Source organism: Mixia osmundae (assembly GCF_000708205.1).
Source record: "Mixia osmundae IAM 14324 unplaced genomic scaffold scaffold_11, whole genome shotgun sequence".
In the NCBI taxonomy this organism is placed as follows: Eukaryota; Fungi; Basidiomycota; class Mixiomycetes; order Mixiales; family Mixiaceae; genus Mixia; species Mixia osmundae.
In genome coordinates this window covers 131,536-148,328 of record NW_014575553.1, presented here as the reverse complement: position 1 = coordinate 148,328, position 16,793 = coordinate 131,536, and the positions used below count along the sequence as shown (strand labels likewise).

At 57.2% G+C, this 16,793-nt stretch overlaps 9 protein-coding genes across 9 annotated transcripts; 3 read left to right on the top strand and 6 right to left on the bottom strand.

Moving 5' to 3' along the window:
• Positions 1-16: 16 nt before the first annotated feature.
• L969DRAFT_96637 (uncharacterized protein) lies at positions 17-1,215 on the bottom strand (the record flags this gene model as incomplete). Its single annotated transcript, XM_014710148.1, has 3 exons — positions 17-79; positions 776-903; positions 1,092-1,215. The coding sequence occupies 3 exons, from the start codon at positions 1,213-1,215 to the stop codon at positions 17-19; spliced, it is 315 nt and encodes a 104-aa protein (XP_014565634.1).
• An 82-nt stretch (positions 1,216-1,297) lies between these two features.
• On the bottom strand, positions 1,298-4,086 carry L969DRAFT_19606 (uncharacterized protein; the record flags this gene model as incomplete). Its single annotated transcript, XM_014710058.1, has 3 exons — positions 1,298-2,872; positions 2,924-3,201; positions 3,258-4,086. 3 exons carry the CDS (start codon positions 4,084-4,086, stop codon positions 1,298-1,300), a joined length of 2,682 nt encoding a protein of 893 aa, XP_014565544.1.
• A 299-nt stretch (positions 4,087-4,385) lies between these two features.
• L969DRAFT_105330 (uncharacterized protein) lies at positions 4,386-6,519 on the bottom strand (the record flags this gene model as incomplete). Its single annotated transcript, XM_014710147.1, has 7 exons — positions 4,386-5,122; positions 5,170-5,673; positions 5,730-5,880; positions 5,939-6,078; positions 6,132-6,194; positions 6,349-6,393; positions 6,465-6,519. The coding sequence occupies 7 exons, from the start codon at positions 6,517-6,519 to the stop codon at positions 4,386-4,388; spliced, it is 1,695 nt and encodes a 564-aa protein (XP_014565633.1).
• Positions 6,520-6,698: 179 nt separating this feature from the next.
• Positions 6,699-10,955, top strand: L969DRAFT_96634 (uncharacterized protein; the record flags this gene model as incomplete). The annotated part of the gene is made up of 4 exons (XM_014710146.1): positions 6,699-7,239; positions 7,304-9,443; positions 9,493-9,716; positions 9,772-10,955. The coding sequence occupies 4 exons, from the start codon at positions 6,699-6,701 to the stop codon at positions 10,953-10,955; spliced, it is 4,089 nt and encodes a 1,362-aa protein (XP_014565632.1).
• Positions 10,956-11,038: 83 nt separating this feature from the next.
• Positions 11,039-12,058, bottom strand: L969DRAFT_53573 (uncharacterized protein; the record flags this gene model as incomplete). Its single annotated transcript, XM_014710145.1, has 1 exon — positions 11,039-12,058. The coding sequence occupies one exon, from the start codon at positions 12,056-12,058 to the stop codon at positions 11,039-11,041; it is 1,020 nt and encodes a 339-aa protein (XP_014565631.1).
• Positions 12,059-12,141: 83 nt separating this feature from the next.
• On the top strand, positions 12,142-13,644 carry L969DRAFT_90112 (uncharacterized protein). Its single transcript, XM_014710144.1, has 4 exons — positions 12,142-12,592; positions 12,639-13,113; positions 13,171-13,402; positions 13,451-13,644. Exons 1-4 carry the CDS (start codon positions 12,199-12,201, stop codon positions 13,592-13,594), a joined length of 1,245 nt encoding a protein of 414 aa, XP_014565630.1. The 5' UTR covers positions 12,142-12,198; the 3' UTR covers positions 13,595-13,644.
• A 77-nt stretch (positions 13,645-13,721) lies between these two features.
• L969DRAFT_53511 (uncharacterized protein) lies at positions 13,722-14,227 on the bottom strand (the record flags this gene model as incomplete). Its single annotated transcript, XM_014710143.1, has 3 exons — positions 13,722-13,877; positions 13,940-14,113; positions 14,174-14,227. The coding sequence occupies 3 exons, from the start codon at positions 14,225-14,227 to the stop codon at positions 13,722-13,724; spliced, it is 384 nt and encodes a 127-aa protein (XP_014565629.1).
• Positions 14,228-14,388: 161 nt separating this feature from the next.
• On the top strand, positions 14,389-16,047 carry L969DRAFT_53792 (uncharacterized protein; the record flags this gene model as incomplete). The annotated part of the gene is made up of 5 exons (XM_014710142.1): positions 14,389-14,515; positions 14,578-14,658; positions 14,716-14,804; positions 14,862-15,784; positions 15,840-16,047. The coding sequence occupies 5 exons, from the start codon at positions 14,389-14,391 to the stop codon at positions 16,045-16,047; spliced, it is 1,428 nt and encodes a 475-aa protein (XP_014565628.1).
• A 2-nt stretch (positions 16,048-16,049) lies between these two features.
• Positions 16,050-16,690, bottom strand: L969DRAFT_96630 (uncharacterized protein; the record flags this gene model as incomplete). Its single annotated transcript, XM_014710141.1, has 3 exons — positions 16,050-16,182; positions 16,232-16,482; positions 16,541-16,690. 3 exons carry the CDS (start codon positions 16,688-16,690, stop codon positions 16,050-16,052), a joined length of 534 nt encoding a protein of 177 aa, XP_014565627.1.
• Positions 16,691-16,793: the final 103 nt, after the last annotated feature.

The following is a 16,793-nucleotide window of genomic DNA, read 5'->3' as shown; positions in this document are numbered from 1 at the left end:
GCTGAAGAGAGCATGCCTATAGAACCGTCAAGCTATGCAAGACAAGGGACCCGACTCGAAGGGGCTGCAAGTCGATGGCCTGGTATGCGATCCCACGTCGTCGAGCGAGTGCGGAGCGAGCCAGCAAGCCAATCGGATTGCAAGATCGCGAGTGAGACGAGTCGCGAGGGATCGAGAGGAAAAGCGTTGCCAGCGCGAGATTGACCGAAGGCAGCAATGTCAAAGACACGACGATGATCAGCGTCCGATCACGTCGTCGGTCGAGTGATGTGTTCGGTCCCCACGGTACCCAGAGGGGTGGAAGCGACAAGGGCAGGCAGGGTTGGCGCGCAGGATATCCGAGTGAGCGTCAATGAGCAGCGATGAGGTCACGAGTGCGACCGTTCAGATTTGAGATCGTGGGCGGCAATGTTGTGATGGCGAGGGAAAAGTTGTCAGATGCCGTTGAGAGCAAACAAAGCAAGAGATCAGAGCAACATCGTCAGCCCAGGCTCGTATGAGGGTACGGAAGGGGTCTCGACGCAGCAGAGACAGGTAGGCCGACTTGGGTAGAAGGCGTGCACAGACAACGTGCAGACTTCGTCGGTAGCCACGCACAGACTGCCCGTCGTTCAGACTGCTGGTCGGGCAGTATGACCCCGACTGCAGAAATGCGTGCTGCACAGCCGATGCAGACATACCATCGCGGGCAAGAGCCTGCCCACGCAATGCGAGCATACGATCGCAGGATGGGGCATGATAAGGAAGACTTGGCGTTGATGAAAGGCACACTCACGTAACGAGACTCCTCTGTCGATAGCCGACCTGGCTGCTCTGATCGACGCCGAGGCTGAGAGATCTGCTCGACGACCACCTGACAAGCCGAACCTGCAGTCTGACTGCCTTGTTGTGGCTCGCAGAAGGCTGTCGCAGATTGGCGCGACAGGCGATCGAACGCAAAAAAAAGAGGCGCTCGTCCGCCGGCTCGGCACTCGCCTCCCCCATTTTTGTTCAAAAAAGTTAGCCGCGACGTGATCATGACGAGATCTATGAAAGCCCAGAGACGTGCAAGACATGCAATTGATCAAGGATGTGCTCTCTTGTATATACACAGCGCTTGATGGTAGCAACAACGTTGGTCGCAGGTTCTTCAGATCTTTGATTGTTCGAGTTCGGTGGTTCCACTGATGTGCTGATGCGGGTGATTCTCTGCGACTGATGCTTGCAGGCGAGCATGCAGGTCAACTGAGATTGCTGTCCGTGCAGATGTGATGTGTGTCAGGAATGCATGTGTGATGTGCCTCGCAGAGTTTTGTCATCAATTAGGCGGAGCGCTCGCCGCACTAAATGCTTGCAGGAGCTCTTCGCCAACGACTGGCTCGAGTTCGATGCCGTCTCTACTGATCTTGACCTCTTTATTCTCGTTGAAGCTGTTCCGGAGGTGACGAATTTGCGAAAACGGCAAACGTGTTGTGCTCAGCCATTCGACTTTGAACGCCCTGCCAGGTTCGCGCTTCGACAAGCCGAGCGGCCCACCACTCAGCGTCTTTTGGGTCTGCTTGCTGTCACTGCTCGACTCATTGGCTTCCTCGCTCGCCGTAACCACACTAGCGGGGGGCTCGTTCTCATTCGGACTGCCCCTCGCCTGACTTTCGAGGAAGCGGTTATGCTCCGCCGCTCGCTCGGCTTCGGTACGCGCAAAGCCTCCTGCAGAGCTCGGTGTGGTACTCGTCACAGTACCAGGCGTAGTAGTGGTCGTATTGGGCGTCGCAGCGCTCGAAGGCGCAAGCAAAGATGACGAGTCCCAAGTCGAGCCACGCTTGGCAGCAGAGTCTACTACTGGGAAATATCCACCGCCCGGGCTGGGCAAAGGTGCCTCGTCACCTGCGGCTGGTTTCAGACGGCCAGGCACAGAGCTTGCCTGTCGATCAGGCAGCTGTCGTGTCGCCTGCGGGGAAGCCGGGCTGGCCATCGGCAGTGGCGAAGCTGCTAACCCGAGCGATCCATGCTCATCGCCTTCTGGAATGATGCTGGGCTTCAAACTTGAGCCCGAAAATTCCCGAACGCGCATGTCAGCAGACGCGTGTGGTGACGCTCGACTGTTTGCTCTCGAGTCGTCGCCCTTGAGAATGCGCTCGACCATGCGAGCGTAGCCAAAGAATTCACCAGTTCCGTTAGCGCCAAAGATGAGGAAAACACCTTCCCGACTGGTGCGAAAGGCACGATCGAGAACCGGTTCATTGTGGCTTTGCGTGCTCCAGATCGAATGCTCGACTGCCTTTTGCAAGTCCTCCTCTGTGTGTGATTTGAGGATGAAGTAGCGCTTTGGAAAGTGACGAGCTAAGAAAGACGAAGAGGTCGAGGCGGAAGAATGGACGGTGGATGTCGACACTTGTCGCGTTCGGGCAGAGGTATCGCTTTCGACGGTCAGTTCTGGCACAGTCGACTGCGATTCTGCCTGGTCAGAATCCGCCGCCTGCTTCGACGCGATATATGTCTGGTGCATCTGTTTGCCTCGCTGGGTGCCTACGCCCGACTTTGTCCCGTCGTCTTTGTTTCTGACGCGACAGACAAATTCTTTGCATCGCTGATCTTCCCGACGGAGACGCACGCCGTGAGATGTTTTTATGCCGACCTGGAGATGTATGTCCGAGATGTAATTTACGAAGGCGCAATTAGATCGAAGGATGAGGTGAACGCTCTCGACACCGCAAGTCGCGAGATCCTCGTCAGTCATACGTGGCTGTGGCCCATCGGGATCAGCGTGCGATTTGTTGCGAAGCTGTGCGATCTCGTCTTGCGAGAGTAAGTTCACCGGTGCCTTGCGACTTTCAAAGAAGTTCAGCAGCTCGTCATGCGTAACGTCGTACGATACGTTGCCGACCCACATGGCCTGAGGCTCGAGCATTAGTGGAATCATATTCCCAGGACAGACAGCACATACCCAGGCAGAATGTGCAGGCGGTCTCGGCAGCGTCTTGTAGAGCTGCGGCTCGTGCCGTGCGTTTGGGGCGAATCTCTGAGGCGGCGGTCGGTCGTGAATGAGTGCATACATCTTCTCTCGAGCCAGCGAGCCACGATTGAGCGAGAGCGGGGGGTTGTTCGACTGCTGGCCTGGCGTGTTGTATCGCGGAGGTCGGGCATGCGAAGTCGCAGCGCTGCTGAAGCTTGACGAATGGTAATCATCGGCTTGTGCGCCTAGCGAGGGTGAGGTCGCGTAGCCTATCGAATGGAATGGTCAGGGCAGGACAAGCAGCACACCAAAGATTCCGACTGACTGCGTGAACCACTATAGGTCGATGTGTGTCCTCCGAGCGTGTTCTCGGGTGAGCTCGACGGCGTCATGGTAGCCGCAGAACCACCACGCAGGTCTTGCATGGGCGTCACGAGTCCACTCGGTGGCGGAGAGGCATACGAAGGCGAATCTCGGTAGCTGTGGCTCGTCGACGCCGCTGGCCTGATCGGCGGTCTGTTGTCCCGACGAGCCTGCTGTTCGCGCAGAGGCTGCTGCTGGTGCTGCTGATGCTGTTGCTGCAGCGGCAAGCGATGATGCACTGGATACTCTTGTTGCTGGAATGATTGACTGTGCTGCATCGGAGGATGATGTTGGGCGAACATATAGGCAGGCGAGATTTGCTGCGATGGCGGCAAACCCGCGCTCATAGGGTAGGGATACATCTGATCGTAGACCATGTAGGGCGGGATGTGTGCACCAGGGTAGATTTGCGGCGGTGCGGGATAGTATCCGGTCAGCTGCTGCTGCTGCTGCTGTTGTGGCGCAGCGTAGACCATCGGCGGTCTGGGGCGGGCATCATAGTAGTAATATTCCTGGCCTCCAATGCCACCGCTGCCACCGTAGTCCTGCGTGGCAAGCTGCTGAGAGTATCTCGCGTTGCGCTCGGGATCACTGGTGTCCGCACCGGGGTGAGGATAGCCCTGATGCTGTGGCATGTAGGGTCCCGAAGAGCCATACTGGAGCGAATCCTCGCCAGCATGTGCAATGCCTGCTGCCAAGCGAGCTTGACTCTGCAGAATCCTGGCAAGCTCTGCGGCTGCTGCCTCATCTGGTGATGTCGGCAGGTCCTGATAGCTGCCGTCTGCGGGCATGCTCGACTTCCACAGAAGTCGCTCGTGAAGATGAGACCAGCTCAGACTTTGTCGACACGACCCTCCCCAGGACCGATCACAGAGCCGGCCCGCTGCTCCTAGGCAGCCGGCATCGTTTGCTTGCCTGTCCTGCCTGCCTGCTCGCTCCAGCCCGAGTAAAGGTGCTGTCGACTTTCACCACTACTAATCGACACGATCTACCAAGGTTCTCGACTCGGGGCGGCGAAGTACGACTTTATTTCATCATGCGTCACACGTGGCATGGAAGATCGAGACTCGTTCTGGAATAAGAAACCACGCTATTCTGCATCGGTGATAGACAACCTGTCGCTCGCGCTAGCTAAGCCGTCCATCTTCGCGCTCTCGGCAACCGTATTTCCCGCAGCCGACGCTGCCTCCCGCTCTGCAGCAGCGAGTTGGGAAGCCTTGGCATAGGAGAAGCCCTCCTTGCGGAGCGCGCTGCTTGCCGCAAATGCCTTTGGCACAGGAGGGGACAGCGGCGGGCTCGCATCCTTTGGCAGGGCGTCACGAATCGCCGCCTTGTCCTTTACGAGAACTTTGCGCTGCTGCTGCGTGTTCTCTCGATCGCGAGAAGACGAATTGGACCCGTTCGGGCGATTGGTCTTTGGCGCGGAGCTTCTCCATGCACCTCCTGCCTCGGCTTTGTCCGATCGTTGTGCGGAATCGTTCGAGCCGGTCGCAGATAACGCCCTCGACTGCACTGGCGGACGTTCTTTGGCCGGAGCAACATCGACCGGTTTCGCTTCACCAAATGGATTCGGGGCAGATTTGCGGTCGCCTATCGCCTTGTCGCGAGCTTCGCGGTCTGCTTTGAGCTTCGTTTCGCGATCTTCTGCTTCTCGCTGGATTTTTTCGTCAATGGCTCGTTGTCGCTCGAGTGTATCGATGGGCGCCGCAGCGCCGAAAGGACTTGGTTTGCTGCTGCCCGCTGTTGTCGGCGTCGGAGGGAAGCTCTCGGCATCCGTCGAGACTGTCCTCTTTGCGAGCGCAAGCTTTCTGCGAGAGCCATCTCCCTCTGCGCAATCTGTCAGGGTAATGCATAACATTCAGCGACAAGCTGACCCGTTACGCCATTCTGTAGAGGTTCGACAGGAGTAGGCGCAGCACGCCGCCATTGATTGACATTGTCAGCGTCTGTTGTGCCTCCGAGTGTGGGCGAGAATGCAGATGCACGCCGGGAGCCAGCATCTGAGAAGCCAGAGCCGCCAAGGACTGGACTCCGTTGGGGTGCCGCGGTCGATGGCCTGAACTGACTTCCGATTCCCATACGCTCTCCACGATCTTCGTCGGGTATCGCAGCACTACCGGTGAAGCTAGCGTCACGGCTTGGTAGTCGGGAGGTACCATAGCCACTCGCTGAACGCGAGGGTGGGCCGCTCGAGGATGGCGTAAACTTTGCGCCTCGGACGGCGCCCCATTCGCGATCCTCTTCGATGGATCCGGCACCCATGCGGTCGCGAGATCCAAATCCTCCACTCGAGAAGCCTGTCCGTCCTGCAACCGGTGGTAGAGGTCCTGCACGAGTTGACCAATCGCCATCTGAACGATCAGGTGCAGTGTCTTTCGCTGTCGTGGCAAGCATGCTATGAGCATCCTGAGATCAGCCTGAGCATGCGCCTCACCTTCTGCTACAGTGACGCGGACGGCTCGTCCGTTGAAGTCTGAGCCACTCTTCGCCAAGGCAGCCTTGAGACCGTCCAGTTCTGCAAATTCGACGTAGCCATAGCCTTTCAATTTGCCGTCGACGCCTGTGATGAGTCGAACTGTCGTGACCTGTGATACGCTTGCTGATCAGTCTGATGAAAGCCCTGCTAACGGACGAGTGGCGTGCCTGCTCCTCTGCAAAGAGTGCGCGCAGATCGCTATCTGTGACTTCGAACGAGAGATTGCCGACGAAAGCCGTATAGGGCGGCTTGGTCGGCAAAGGAACATCCGCTCGAGGTGCTCGATCGATTCCGCCGGCACGATCGCCTGGGTACTCCGCATCAGCAAGTCGTGTGGACGGCAACGCGTCATGTTCTCACCATATCCGCCTGCCGTGAAGCGACCTTGACCAAAGCCTGGCTCACCGGCTACTCTTCCCGAAGCTGTCAGTTAAGAGATCACATCATCAGTATCGGTGTGGGATTCACAAACGCCAAAGGAGTCGACGGCGAATGAAGCTCTGGCATGGTATGCAAGCGAGCGCCAACGGCCAAATGGTGTCTTGCGATGATGAGGAATATGTATGATGAAGCTCACGAGCGGTAGGCAGTGAGTCCATCTCGTCTGCCCATGATCCTGTGCCTGTACGACAGAGGACACGAAATTTAGCATCGCCGGCTAGACTTGACGACGGTATTCGTCTGCTAACGCACTGGAATCGTTGAGAAAGTCGCTAAAGGCGAGCTTGGTTCCTTTCTTCTTCGACATTGTGCCTGTCTGATGAGGTTGGCAAGCTCTTTGACAAGTCCAAAAATTTGGCAGGCCAAGACGACTATTTGAAACCAAAAATATTCATCTGAACTTGGGCAGGGTACAGCGCGAGCGACGCAAGCCTGACTCGGCCTGCAGCAGCTGCTCAGCATTGCTGCCATCCCTGCCAGGCCAGGATGGAGGAAATCTCCATGGCCGACCGTACAGGGTCAGCAGAAGTCAAGCCAAAGGCCAGTCCAGATGCGACGACGTCTGTCGCTCAAGTCGACCATCTGCTCAATGCTCAAGCTCAATCAACGGCATCCGTCATGTCAAATGCTGGCGGAAGCAAGCCTGCGACAGCCGAGGAGCTCCTAGATGAGGTCAAGCCGACCAATGGGGATGTCAGCATGAGCGCGAGCTCGCCTGATGCTCCTCCTCGCTCAGAGCCCCAGTCTGGGGACGGAGCAGAGGGAGCGCTCGACGATGAAGGCCCAGAGCAGGGTGGAGAGGATGAAGATGAAGACGAGGAGGAGGAGGAGGAAGAAGAGGAGGAAAGCGAGGCGGAGGACAGCGAGGATGAGATGGATGAGGAGGAGGAGTCCAGCAGGCCAAGCAAGAAGAGAAAGCACAAACACAGCAGACGCAAGCCCAAGAGAGGCGTCAACCGCTTCGTCGATATCGAAGCCGACGTTGACGATGACGACGAGGATGACGACGAAGAGGATGAAGCGGGTGGTGCGTACCTCAACCTAACCTCAAATACGTGTGACATGCCTGAACAAGTTCCTTTGCCGAGCAGTGACCGAATTTGTAGAGCCCGGCGCGGACGAACGCGACTACACAGATGACAAAGCCCACCGCAGGCTTGATCGCAGGCGCAGAATCGATGATGAAGCGACAGCCCAAGAGGTTGCCCGTGCTATCGAAGAGCGCGACCGAGAAGCTCGTCGTGCCCAGCGCATCGCTCGGGAGAGCAACTTCATGCCTCGCAACACCCTCATGGCAGATGTCAGCAGTACCAACGTCTGGGCAGTTCGTTGCAAGCCCGGACGGGAATCGATGCTCATCCTTTCGATACTTCGAAAAGCGATCGCCACGCCAGACTCGCTCGTCCAGAGTGCCTTTCAGCGAGAGTCAGTCAAAGGCTACATCTACATCGAAGCTCCCAGCGAAGGCGACGCGCGAGAGTCTGTACGAGGCCTTATCGGCGCATACCCCAACAACACGCCTGCCAATACCGCTCAGCGTCGTGCTGCTGTCCGCAACATCTTTCTCATCGATCACGAAGACAGGCAAGCTCTACTGACCATGCGAAAAGTCGAAGAGCCGGTTCAGGTGGGTGCATGGGTGCGGCTCGTCAAAGGCAAATATGCAGGAGATCTCGCCCTCGTCGCCAACATGGTCGAGAACACGGAAAACGTCGTACTTCAGATCGTGCCTCGTATCGACCTGAACCCTCCAACGGTAGAGTATGTCGTCGGCCCTGACGGCAAAAAGCGCAAGAAGCCTGTCATGGCCGTGTCTGCGTCCACTCGCCCGTCGCAGGCCCTCTTCAACGTTGACGCAGTCAAGACGGCATACGGCAAGAAAGCAGTCACTCGAGATGGAGGTATCTACTACTTCCAGAATGACGAATACAGCGGCGGCCTGCTCTACAAAGAGTTTAGGCAGTCTGCCATCCAGACGAAAGACGTCAACCCACAGCTTTCAGAGATTACCATGCTGACCCCCAAAGACGGCGACAAGAAGAGGCGCGCGCAAGCAGCCAATGGCAATGATGCCGAAGAGGATGAAGAAGAAGAGGAAGAAGAAGAAGAAGAAGAAGAAGAAGAAGAAGAAGAAGAAGACGATGTCAGCGAAGAAGACAGGGAACGCAAGCGCGAAGAGAGAGAGGCCAGACGGAAAGCACAGCAAGAGAAAGCCGCCGCAGCCCCTGCAACCGACGTTGACCTTCAGGTACTTGCACAAGCTTACAAGCGCGGGTCAGAATCTGGCTACACCATCGGCGATACTGTGGAGGCATGGCGAGGTGCTCTTCGTGGCGCGCAAGGCGTCATCACCGCGCTTAGCGGGCTCGAAGCTCAAATCGCTTTCAATACCGAAGCAGGTGCGACTTCAGCCACGCTGTCGATAGACGACCTGCGCAAGCGCTTCCGCGTCGGCGATCATGTCAAAGTCCTGCGAGGCGTCTCTGTTGATGAGACTGGCCTCATCATCAGTATCGACAAGGATCTCGTCACGCTCATGAGCGATCTCTCACTGCAAGAATTGATTGTCTTCTCAAAGGACATCAAAGAAGCTGCAGAAGTCGGGACGACCGTCAATGAGGTCGGAGAGTACAAATTGCATGATCTCGTTCAGCTTGACGAACATACGACTGGCGTCATCTACCAGGTCGAGCCTCACTCATTCCAGATCTTGGATCAAGCCGGCAATTCACGTCGAAAGACCAGTCGCGAGATTGCTACTGTCCGCGACGGTCGGATGTTTATCGCAACCGATGCCGACGGTCGTCAGCTGCAGAGAGGTCAGCTTGTAAAAGTCGGCAGAAACAGCATAGATGGTCAGAGCAAGCAAGGGACCCTGCTGCATGTCTATCGATCTATCTACGCATTTATATATAATCGTGAGATCAGCACGACAGGCGGCGTCTTTGTGGCCAATGCGAATACGCTCGTCCCAGTTGCGCCTGTTGCAACGAAACTCGACGTCTCGAGGATGAATCCCCAGATGCTCAACGCTTTACCAAAAGAGTCTTCCGTCGTGCGAGGTGGTCGCGAACCTGCTCGCTTCAAGCGTGTCGTCATTCGCAGCGGCCCAGACAAAGGTCTCGAGGGCATGATCAAGAACATCAATGGCGATATGTGCCAAGTCGAACTATCTTCGCGAACCAAGCTGGCTTCAATTGCAAAAGAAAAGCTCAGCATTATTGTCAGAGAGTACGTATAGCGTCCCTGGGCCGAAGAGAATGCTTAAATGTCTCTGCAGTCAAACGGACCTGATGTCGAAGCGGATCACCAAGCCATTACTAGAATGGGAGGTCGAGCAGCTACAGCGTGGTGGATCTAATTTCTCGAGAGATACTGCCTCCATGCCAAGCACAAATTACGCGACTCAGACCAACGGCGGCCGAACAGGCGGCTATGGTCGCAGTGCCGCGACGCCGGGCGGCCAATTCGGTGGCCAGACTATGGGACAAACGCCAGGCTTAAGTGGGTATGACGACAGCTGCCATGCACACGCGCTGAGCTCTTGTACGCTCTGCAGGTCGATCAGCCGCTACGCCAGGTGGTATGTTTGGCAGTACCAGTCAGACGCCATTCGGAGGTGGCAAAACGCCAGGTGCTGCATCGCTCTGGAACCCGTCGTCGAAGACACCTTTCGGAGGAGGCAAAACACCGCTCATCAGCAATGCGACCGGGCGAACGCCCGGTGCATCGTTTGCACAGACACCTGCTTTCGGCGGTATGACACCGGGCGGGGCTATGACGGGCAGGACCGATGCGTACGAAGCGCCTTCGCCAGCGTTCAAGAATACGCCTGCACCCACAAGCCCTGCGTATTCTGGCGTGCCTCCTTATGATGCGCCGACACCAGCGGCGAGCTACGGACAAGCGCCTCCGTCCAGCTACACCGCGCCGTCTCCAGCGGCGGCGCCTACTCCGGCTGCATCAGGCTACATGAATCCGGCTCGCGCTGCCATGCTTGCTCAGTCTTCTGCCGCGTCAGCGCCTTCGCCAGCCGCTCCTCCTGGGCGCCAAAGAGCAGCCGCAGCAGACTTTTACGACGAGCCAGAGCAACACGTCGCGAAGCAAATCACAGCAGCCAACACTGCCCCGTTGGCTTACTCTCGTTGGGGCGCGCAAGCCAGCGCGCCTTCGCCATACACTGCTCCTACGCCCGCTGCACAACGACATGCCTACGATACGCCTTACAACGCTCCCACGCCGGGCAATGCGCTTCGGGGCTACGAGGCGCCTTCGCCCAATGTGTACAGGCACACGGATGGCTCGACTGGCTACTACGCAGCCGACACACCCGCGCATCATAGCGGCTATGGTTCGAGGCAGCAGCCCGCTGCACCGCGATCTGCCTTACCGTCAGACTGGGCAGAGACGGGCCTGGAGGTCGTGCTCATGCCTGGCAGCGGGATTTACAGAGGAGCTTATGACCGTCAGTACGGCGTCGTCTCCGGTATCGCGTCGCTACAAGGCCAGCAGGTCTGCGAAGTCACGTTCCCCGATGGCAATCGGGTGCCAGACATCCCCTCTAGACAACTTCAACCTGTGCTGCCGCGGAAAGGTGACCGTGTCATCGTCATTGGGGGCAACGACAGACATTCGCGAGGATCGGTCTCGACCGACCTGGACGCGGGCGCGTTCATGATGATCTTTGACGTATCTCAAGCTCAGACGGTGATCAATGCCGAGCTCGTCTGTAAGCTACGTTGACATGGATGCAATGCGCCGTGACATGATCTACATGCGATTTTCCAGTGCTTGCGTATGAGTTTGTGAGTGATTGCGTGAGGTGATTAGTGGAAATATTTGCTGTTAGACGGCTTGGCGACAGCATAAGCTGCATCGACGGCCTTGACAACTTCTTCGGGCAGTGCTGGCTTTTCGAGATCCAATAGGTTCTGCTCAATATGCGCCAGGCTCGATGCACCAATTATGACAGCGTCACCGTGCTCTCGCTTGAGTACGCTGTGGTGTGTCATCCAGCGAAGCGCAATTTCTGGCACTGTGAGGTCATGCTTCTTGCCGATCTCCTTGAGTTGCTCGACGGCTTCGAACATCTGGTCGTGCCAGTAGCGCGCGCGGTACGACTTGCCCTGGGCCTTCTCCGGATCGAATCGCGAGCCTGCCTCGACTGCAGCCTCTTTGCTCATCTTGCCCGACAGGAAACCACCGCCGAGCGGGTTGAAGCAGAAGAGACCAAGACCGAATTTGCGGCAGCAGGGTACAAGTTCTGGCTCGATGGCTCGGTGAAGGGCGTTGTAGATGACCTGGAACATCGTCGGCTGGATCCAACCATGCTGTCGGCAGATCATGACCATCTCTGCGACTTCGTGCGCGGCATAGTTGGAGATGCCGAACCTGTCGAATTTGCCCTCCTTGTGGATCTCATTGACAGCTCGCAGTGTCTCCTCGTACGGCGTCTCACGGTCAGGAGCATGGAGGTAGAAAGCATCCACTCTGTCGGCCTTGAGGGCTTTGAGACTGTTGTCGAAGTTCTTGCGGATGTCCTCGGGTGAGTGGGTGATGACATCTGTCCAGCCCATATTGACGGGCGAGCGGGCGGTGGGGTAGAGCTTGGTGTCCATCTGCAGACCTCTCTTCTGCCACCCGAGATCTCCCAGCATCTCCTCACATGAGCCACCGCAGTAGACTCGAGCAGTGTCGACTTCATAGTGGCCGTGCCTCTGAAAGACGTCCAAGATCTTTCCCGCCGTTTCCAAGTCGTGCACTCGCGCCTGACCTGCGCCCTCTCGGCCGAACGTCATGGAACCGAACACGACATTGACCGCCGACTTTTGCTCTGTCTTGACCATCGTTAATCGTCGTCCGAGTCGTTGACAAGCTCGGAGCTTAGGCGTTCAAGAGACTGAGCGAACGACGCGCTTTTTGCCACCGGCTCGTTGTGAGTGACGTGCTCATTGCAGTCCATCCCGACGTGTACAGCACGACAAGAATGACAGAGGAACCGATAAGCGGCTTGTCCAAGTTCTTCAGCAGCGCACGCGAGCAGGGCGGCCAGTTTGCGCGTTCACTGCCAGCCGTTGACCAGTTGCGCCATGACCTGCGCTCTACCGTGCTCACTCACTCGCCCAACCAGAGCGCACACACGCTCAAGCTCGCACTTCTCATTGCTGCCCAGAAGGGCACCGTCATTGATCATCTGGCCGTGGCGAGAGAGACAAAGGCAGTCGCAAAGGCACTCTTTGACTGGTCCAACGAACAGACCAAAGACTCGGCGACAGACCTTCGTGACGTCTCTGATCGATTGGCCTATGTCGTCTTCCAAGAGGCAGAGCTACACGCAGAGTATGCTGCCCATCTCGAACAGTCTCGCACCTTGCTGAAAGGTGAGCGCCCGCCGCTCGACTTTACCTCGCCTCTGACGCGTCACAGAGCTGCGCAACTTTGAGAATAAGTTCTCGCCCAACAGGGACAGACGATCACAGCTACAGCACCAGATTGCCAAGCTCAAGACGAGCGCGAAACCGAACGGTACTGCCAGTCTCAAGCGACAGGCAAGCTTGCAAGACGAGCTCGACACGCTCGAGAAAGCCGACGTGCCTCACGAGAAATCTATCGAGATGCTCAAGCGACAGAAGCTACGCGAGTCCTTTGACCTTCGCTTCACCGCACTGCAGCGTCTGGGTGAGAAGATGGCCGTCCTGAGCTCCTACGGCCGAGCACTCGGTGCCGACCTGACCTCCAACGACCCAGATGTCGTTCCTTACGCGGGCAAGGATCGCACGGCGGCGATTCGCGTGAACGCACAGGAAGCGCTGGATGCCTGGTCGCCTTCTACATCGTTCGTACCGCCCCCTCGTCTGGAGGCCAAGCCCGGCATCTCACTTCAAGAGGGATACACCTATGCGTACGTGGCATCTTGCGCAGACAGCATGTATACCAGCCCTCATCGAGCGTCGCACAGATCGTTTGGGCAGACGCACAAGGACGACCTCGCCGCTATGAGTTCGTCTGAAGCGACGCTGCCCGAAGCAGGCACGAGCGCACAAGCTAAGCAAGGAGACGGAACGCTCACGTCCATGCTCAACATGGCTCCCTCGCCTCTCTCGCCTGCCCCACCTCCCGAGAAAGTGCCTCGTCGTGGGTCCCTGTCTGCTACAGCCACTGTGGCACCTACAGATGAGCCAGAGTCGCCCGTACGTTCTTCGTTGCTCTCGAGAGGAGGCGTGCTCATGCAGTAGCAGACAATGGCAGAGACAGGTACGCCTATTGTCGGCGGAAATGGTCCAGTCTCTGGCCAGCTCACGAATCGACGTCTGAGTCGTGGCGAGAGCGTGCGAACATCTACAGACGGTCTCCCACCGTACGAGGCGACACATCGATCGTAGTGCATGCAGTCATCCTGTTGTTGTCTCGAAAGGAAGCGAGTGATACTACAAAGGTCTCTGCATGCTGGCGCGCGCGCGCGCGTACAGATCCGACTAGCCTACACTTCTCAATACTGCTCAAGCGGGATCAGCAGCGAGTTGAGTATGCAAAAGCGAATGGCGCACCCATGATGACAGAGTCGCCCCTCAAGAACAGCTTGGAGATGAACCTGTCCTTGTTGACTGGCTTTTTGTTCTTGCCCTTTGGTATCTCTGTCCACATCTCCTTGACGTTCTCCAAGACCTGGACGAACCGGCCCATGCTGTCAGTCGATGCTATGGGCATAGGATGAGCTGTAAGCCGACCATGTTAGAGTGACGATCGAAGGCCTTGACTCGCGCTAAGAGCTTGTGGCCATTCCTGAGGGCGACGAGGATCTGGGTATGGTTCTTGACGGATTGCTGCAGCACGTTGAGCGGCCCTTGGGAGATCTCGTGCTCCTCTAGCGCTCGTATCTGAGCTTCATCCATCTCGGATTTCTGCCAGAAGGAGCAGCCGGTCAGTACGAGGCTCTGCGCTGAAAGGTTCTGTCTACTGACCGGCTGGTTGACGAGAGTCCTGCAAGTTTGGTCGAAGCGCGCAAAGATGATCATGCCTGTCGTCAGCTCTGCCAATCTGGAGAGCAGAAAGACTGACGCCATATTGCCTTCACAAGCTGTCACACGCCGTCCTCGCCAGGCGCCCAAGTTCTCTCGGATGATGACGTGGCAGCGCATCTTCAGGCCAAAATTTTGGGAAGCCGCCGAAGCCAAAGATGCCAACGCCAGCGCTCCGAGGGGGAGCCAGCTTGTCTCGAAAGCATGCAATCGCACTCAGCTCGCGGAGTGTCGCACCTGCGCCTGTTCTGGCAGCCTCTTGTCGCTCGCCGCAAGTGTTAGCCTGTAAGCTCCACCGGCGGCGTGTACTTCCGCCAGGAGAGCTTACGTCGTCGATTAATTAACAGCTCGCTCGCTTTCGACCTCCTCGATCAGAGCGCCTCTCCCTCGCACAAGGTCAGCCGCAGCGGCTGCCCTGACATGGCAGAGTAAGCGCGAGCATCGCGACGTCGATGACAGGCTGAGCGCTCATGTCGACCGAACAGGCACCCGAACGTATGCAGCCGAAGCAGCGCAAAAGTACAAGCGATCCAAGCCTCATCTCAACATTGGCACGATCGGCCACGTCGATCATGTAAGTTTACTATCCTGTCCGGCGCAATCTCCTCACGCTCGGGCTGTGTGCGCGTAGGGCAAGACGACCTTGACGGCAGCGATCACAAAGACGCAAGCGGAGAAGATGGGGACCGGCAAGTTCATGGACTATGACCAGATTGACAAGGCGCCCGAGGAAAAGGCGAGAGGAATCACGATTTCGGCTGCCCATGTCGAGTATGAGACCGCCAAGCGACATTACGCTCACATCGATCTGCCCGGCCATCAGGATTTCATCAAGAACATGATCACAGGCGCTTCACAGATGGACGGTGCCATCATCGTCGTCGCCGCCACAGACGGTCAGATGCCCCAGACACGCGAACATTTGCTCCTCGCCCGTCAGACGGGCATCCAGAAGATTGTCATCTACATCAACAAGGTCGATCAAATTGATGATCCAGAGATGCTCGAGCTCGTCGAGATGGAGATGCGCGACTTGCTCGCTACCTACGGCTTCGATGGCGAGAACACGCCCATCGTCAAAGGGTCTGCTCTTGCAGCACTGCAAGGCAAAGATCCAGAGATCGGTGTCAAGTCGATCGAAGCACTCATGGACTCCATCGACACATGGCTCGATCAGCCTACCCGAGATCTCGACAAGCCCTTCTTGATGCCTGTCGAGGGCTGTTTCTCCATCTCCGGTCGTGGCACCGTCGTCACAGGCAGAGTAGAACGAGGAACGATCAGCAAGGGCCAAGAAGTCGAAGTGCTCGGTCTGGGCCCCCCTTTCAAGACGACCTTGACCGGTATCGAGTCTTTCCACAAGGAACTCGACCGGGGCGAGGCGGGCGACAACATGGGCGCACTCTTGCGAGGCATCAAGCGCGAACAGATCAAGCGCGGCATGGTCCTTGCTGCGCCCGGCTCGATGAAGACGACCAAGAAGTTCTTGGCATCAATCTATGTGCTCACAAAGGAAGAAGGCGGTCGGTTTGCTCCCTTCGCTTCAGGATATAGGTCAGTGCTTTTTGCTCACCAGACGGCAGCCGCTAACAGGCTTGTGGACCGACAGACCACAGTTGTTCATACGGACGACCGATGTGACGACGAGCATCTCCCTGCTCAACGATGAAGCACACGAAAAGCAAGTCATGCCGGGCGAGAACGTCGAGGCGACGTGCGAGCTCGTGCACGATGTAGCTATCGAGGAAGGATCCCGCTTCACGCTCCGTGAGGGAGGCAAGACGATCGGCACTGGCCTCGTGACCCGCGTGGGCTAGTTCTACGATTGTAATCCTCTGCATGCCTTGCGACACCTCTCAAAGCGCACACCATGGCATGAATATAGCATGCAGGCCGACAGGACATGCAGGAATGAGTACAAAAGATTGCAGCAGCTCATGCATCTTCCTCGACTGCATCACCAGTCAGTTTGACGCTTCCCCAAAAACAGCACGCGGAGACCGACCAAGTTGAGTCTGCAGACCCTTGAAGTCTGTCACGCCAGAGACGTGAGAGACGACGGTGAGGAGTTTCTCCTTTGCGTCCTCGTCGTCATTTCGCTTCCTCGACAGTCTCACTCTGATTCGTCGGGGCACATCCTTGACGCCCTTTTGCCAGATGGCAGCGTTGAGCGTGGGGTCGATCTGGACGAGCTTAGTGCCCATCGTGCTTTGCGCGAATTTGACGACCTCCTTGACTGCCTTTGGCGCGCGCTGTGATTGGACCTCAGGGATGAGCCATGATCCACGCCCATCAGAAGGTCGTGCTTGCCTTTTTGAACTGCACGCTGTGTACCCGCTTGTGCAGATGGATCGTGTACTCTCTCGTGACGACATCTGACAGAGCAGAGCGCTGCTTCTTCTCTCCCTTTGTCCGTGCCATCTCTATTGATCTGTCCGAGCCAGACAGTAGCGTCAGCATGTGCTCTTCGATTCGTTCTAGCTATGGGTGAGTTGCCGGGATTGGTTGTACAGCGGCTGGCGTGGAAGTCGTCGAGGTTGCAATATTGGCGATTCTGCCAGTC

Bases quoted from the DNA above. Each gene is read 5' to 3' on its own strand.
- L969DRAFT_90112 (XM_014710144.1), top strand. From the start codon at position 12,199: ATGACAGAGGAACCGATAAGCGGCTTGTCCAAGTTCTTCAGCAGCGCA. The intron at 12,593-12,638 runs GTGAGCGCCCGC...GACGCGTCACAG, and splicing joins GTCTCGCACCTTGCTGAAAG to AGCTGCGCAACTTTGAGAAT. The intron at 13,403-13,450 runs GTACGTTCTTCG...ATGCAGTAGCAG, and splicing joins CAGATGAGCCAGAGTCGCCC to ACAATGGCAGAGACAGGTAC.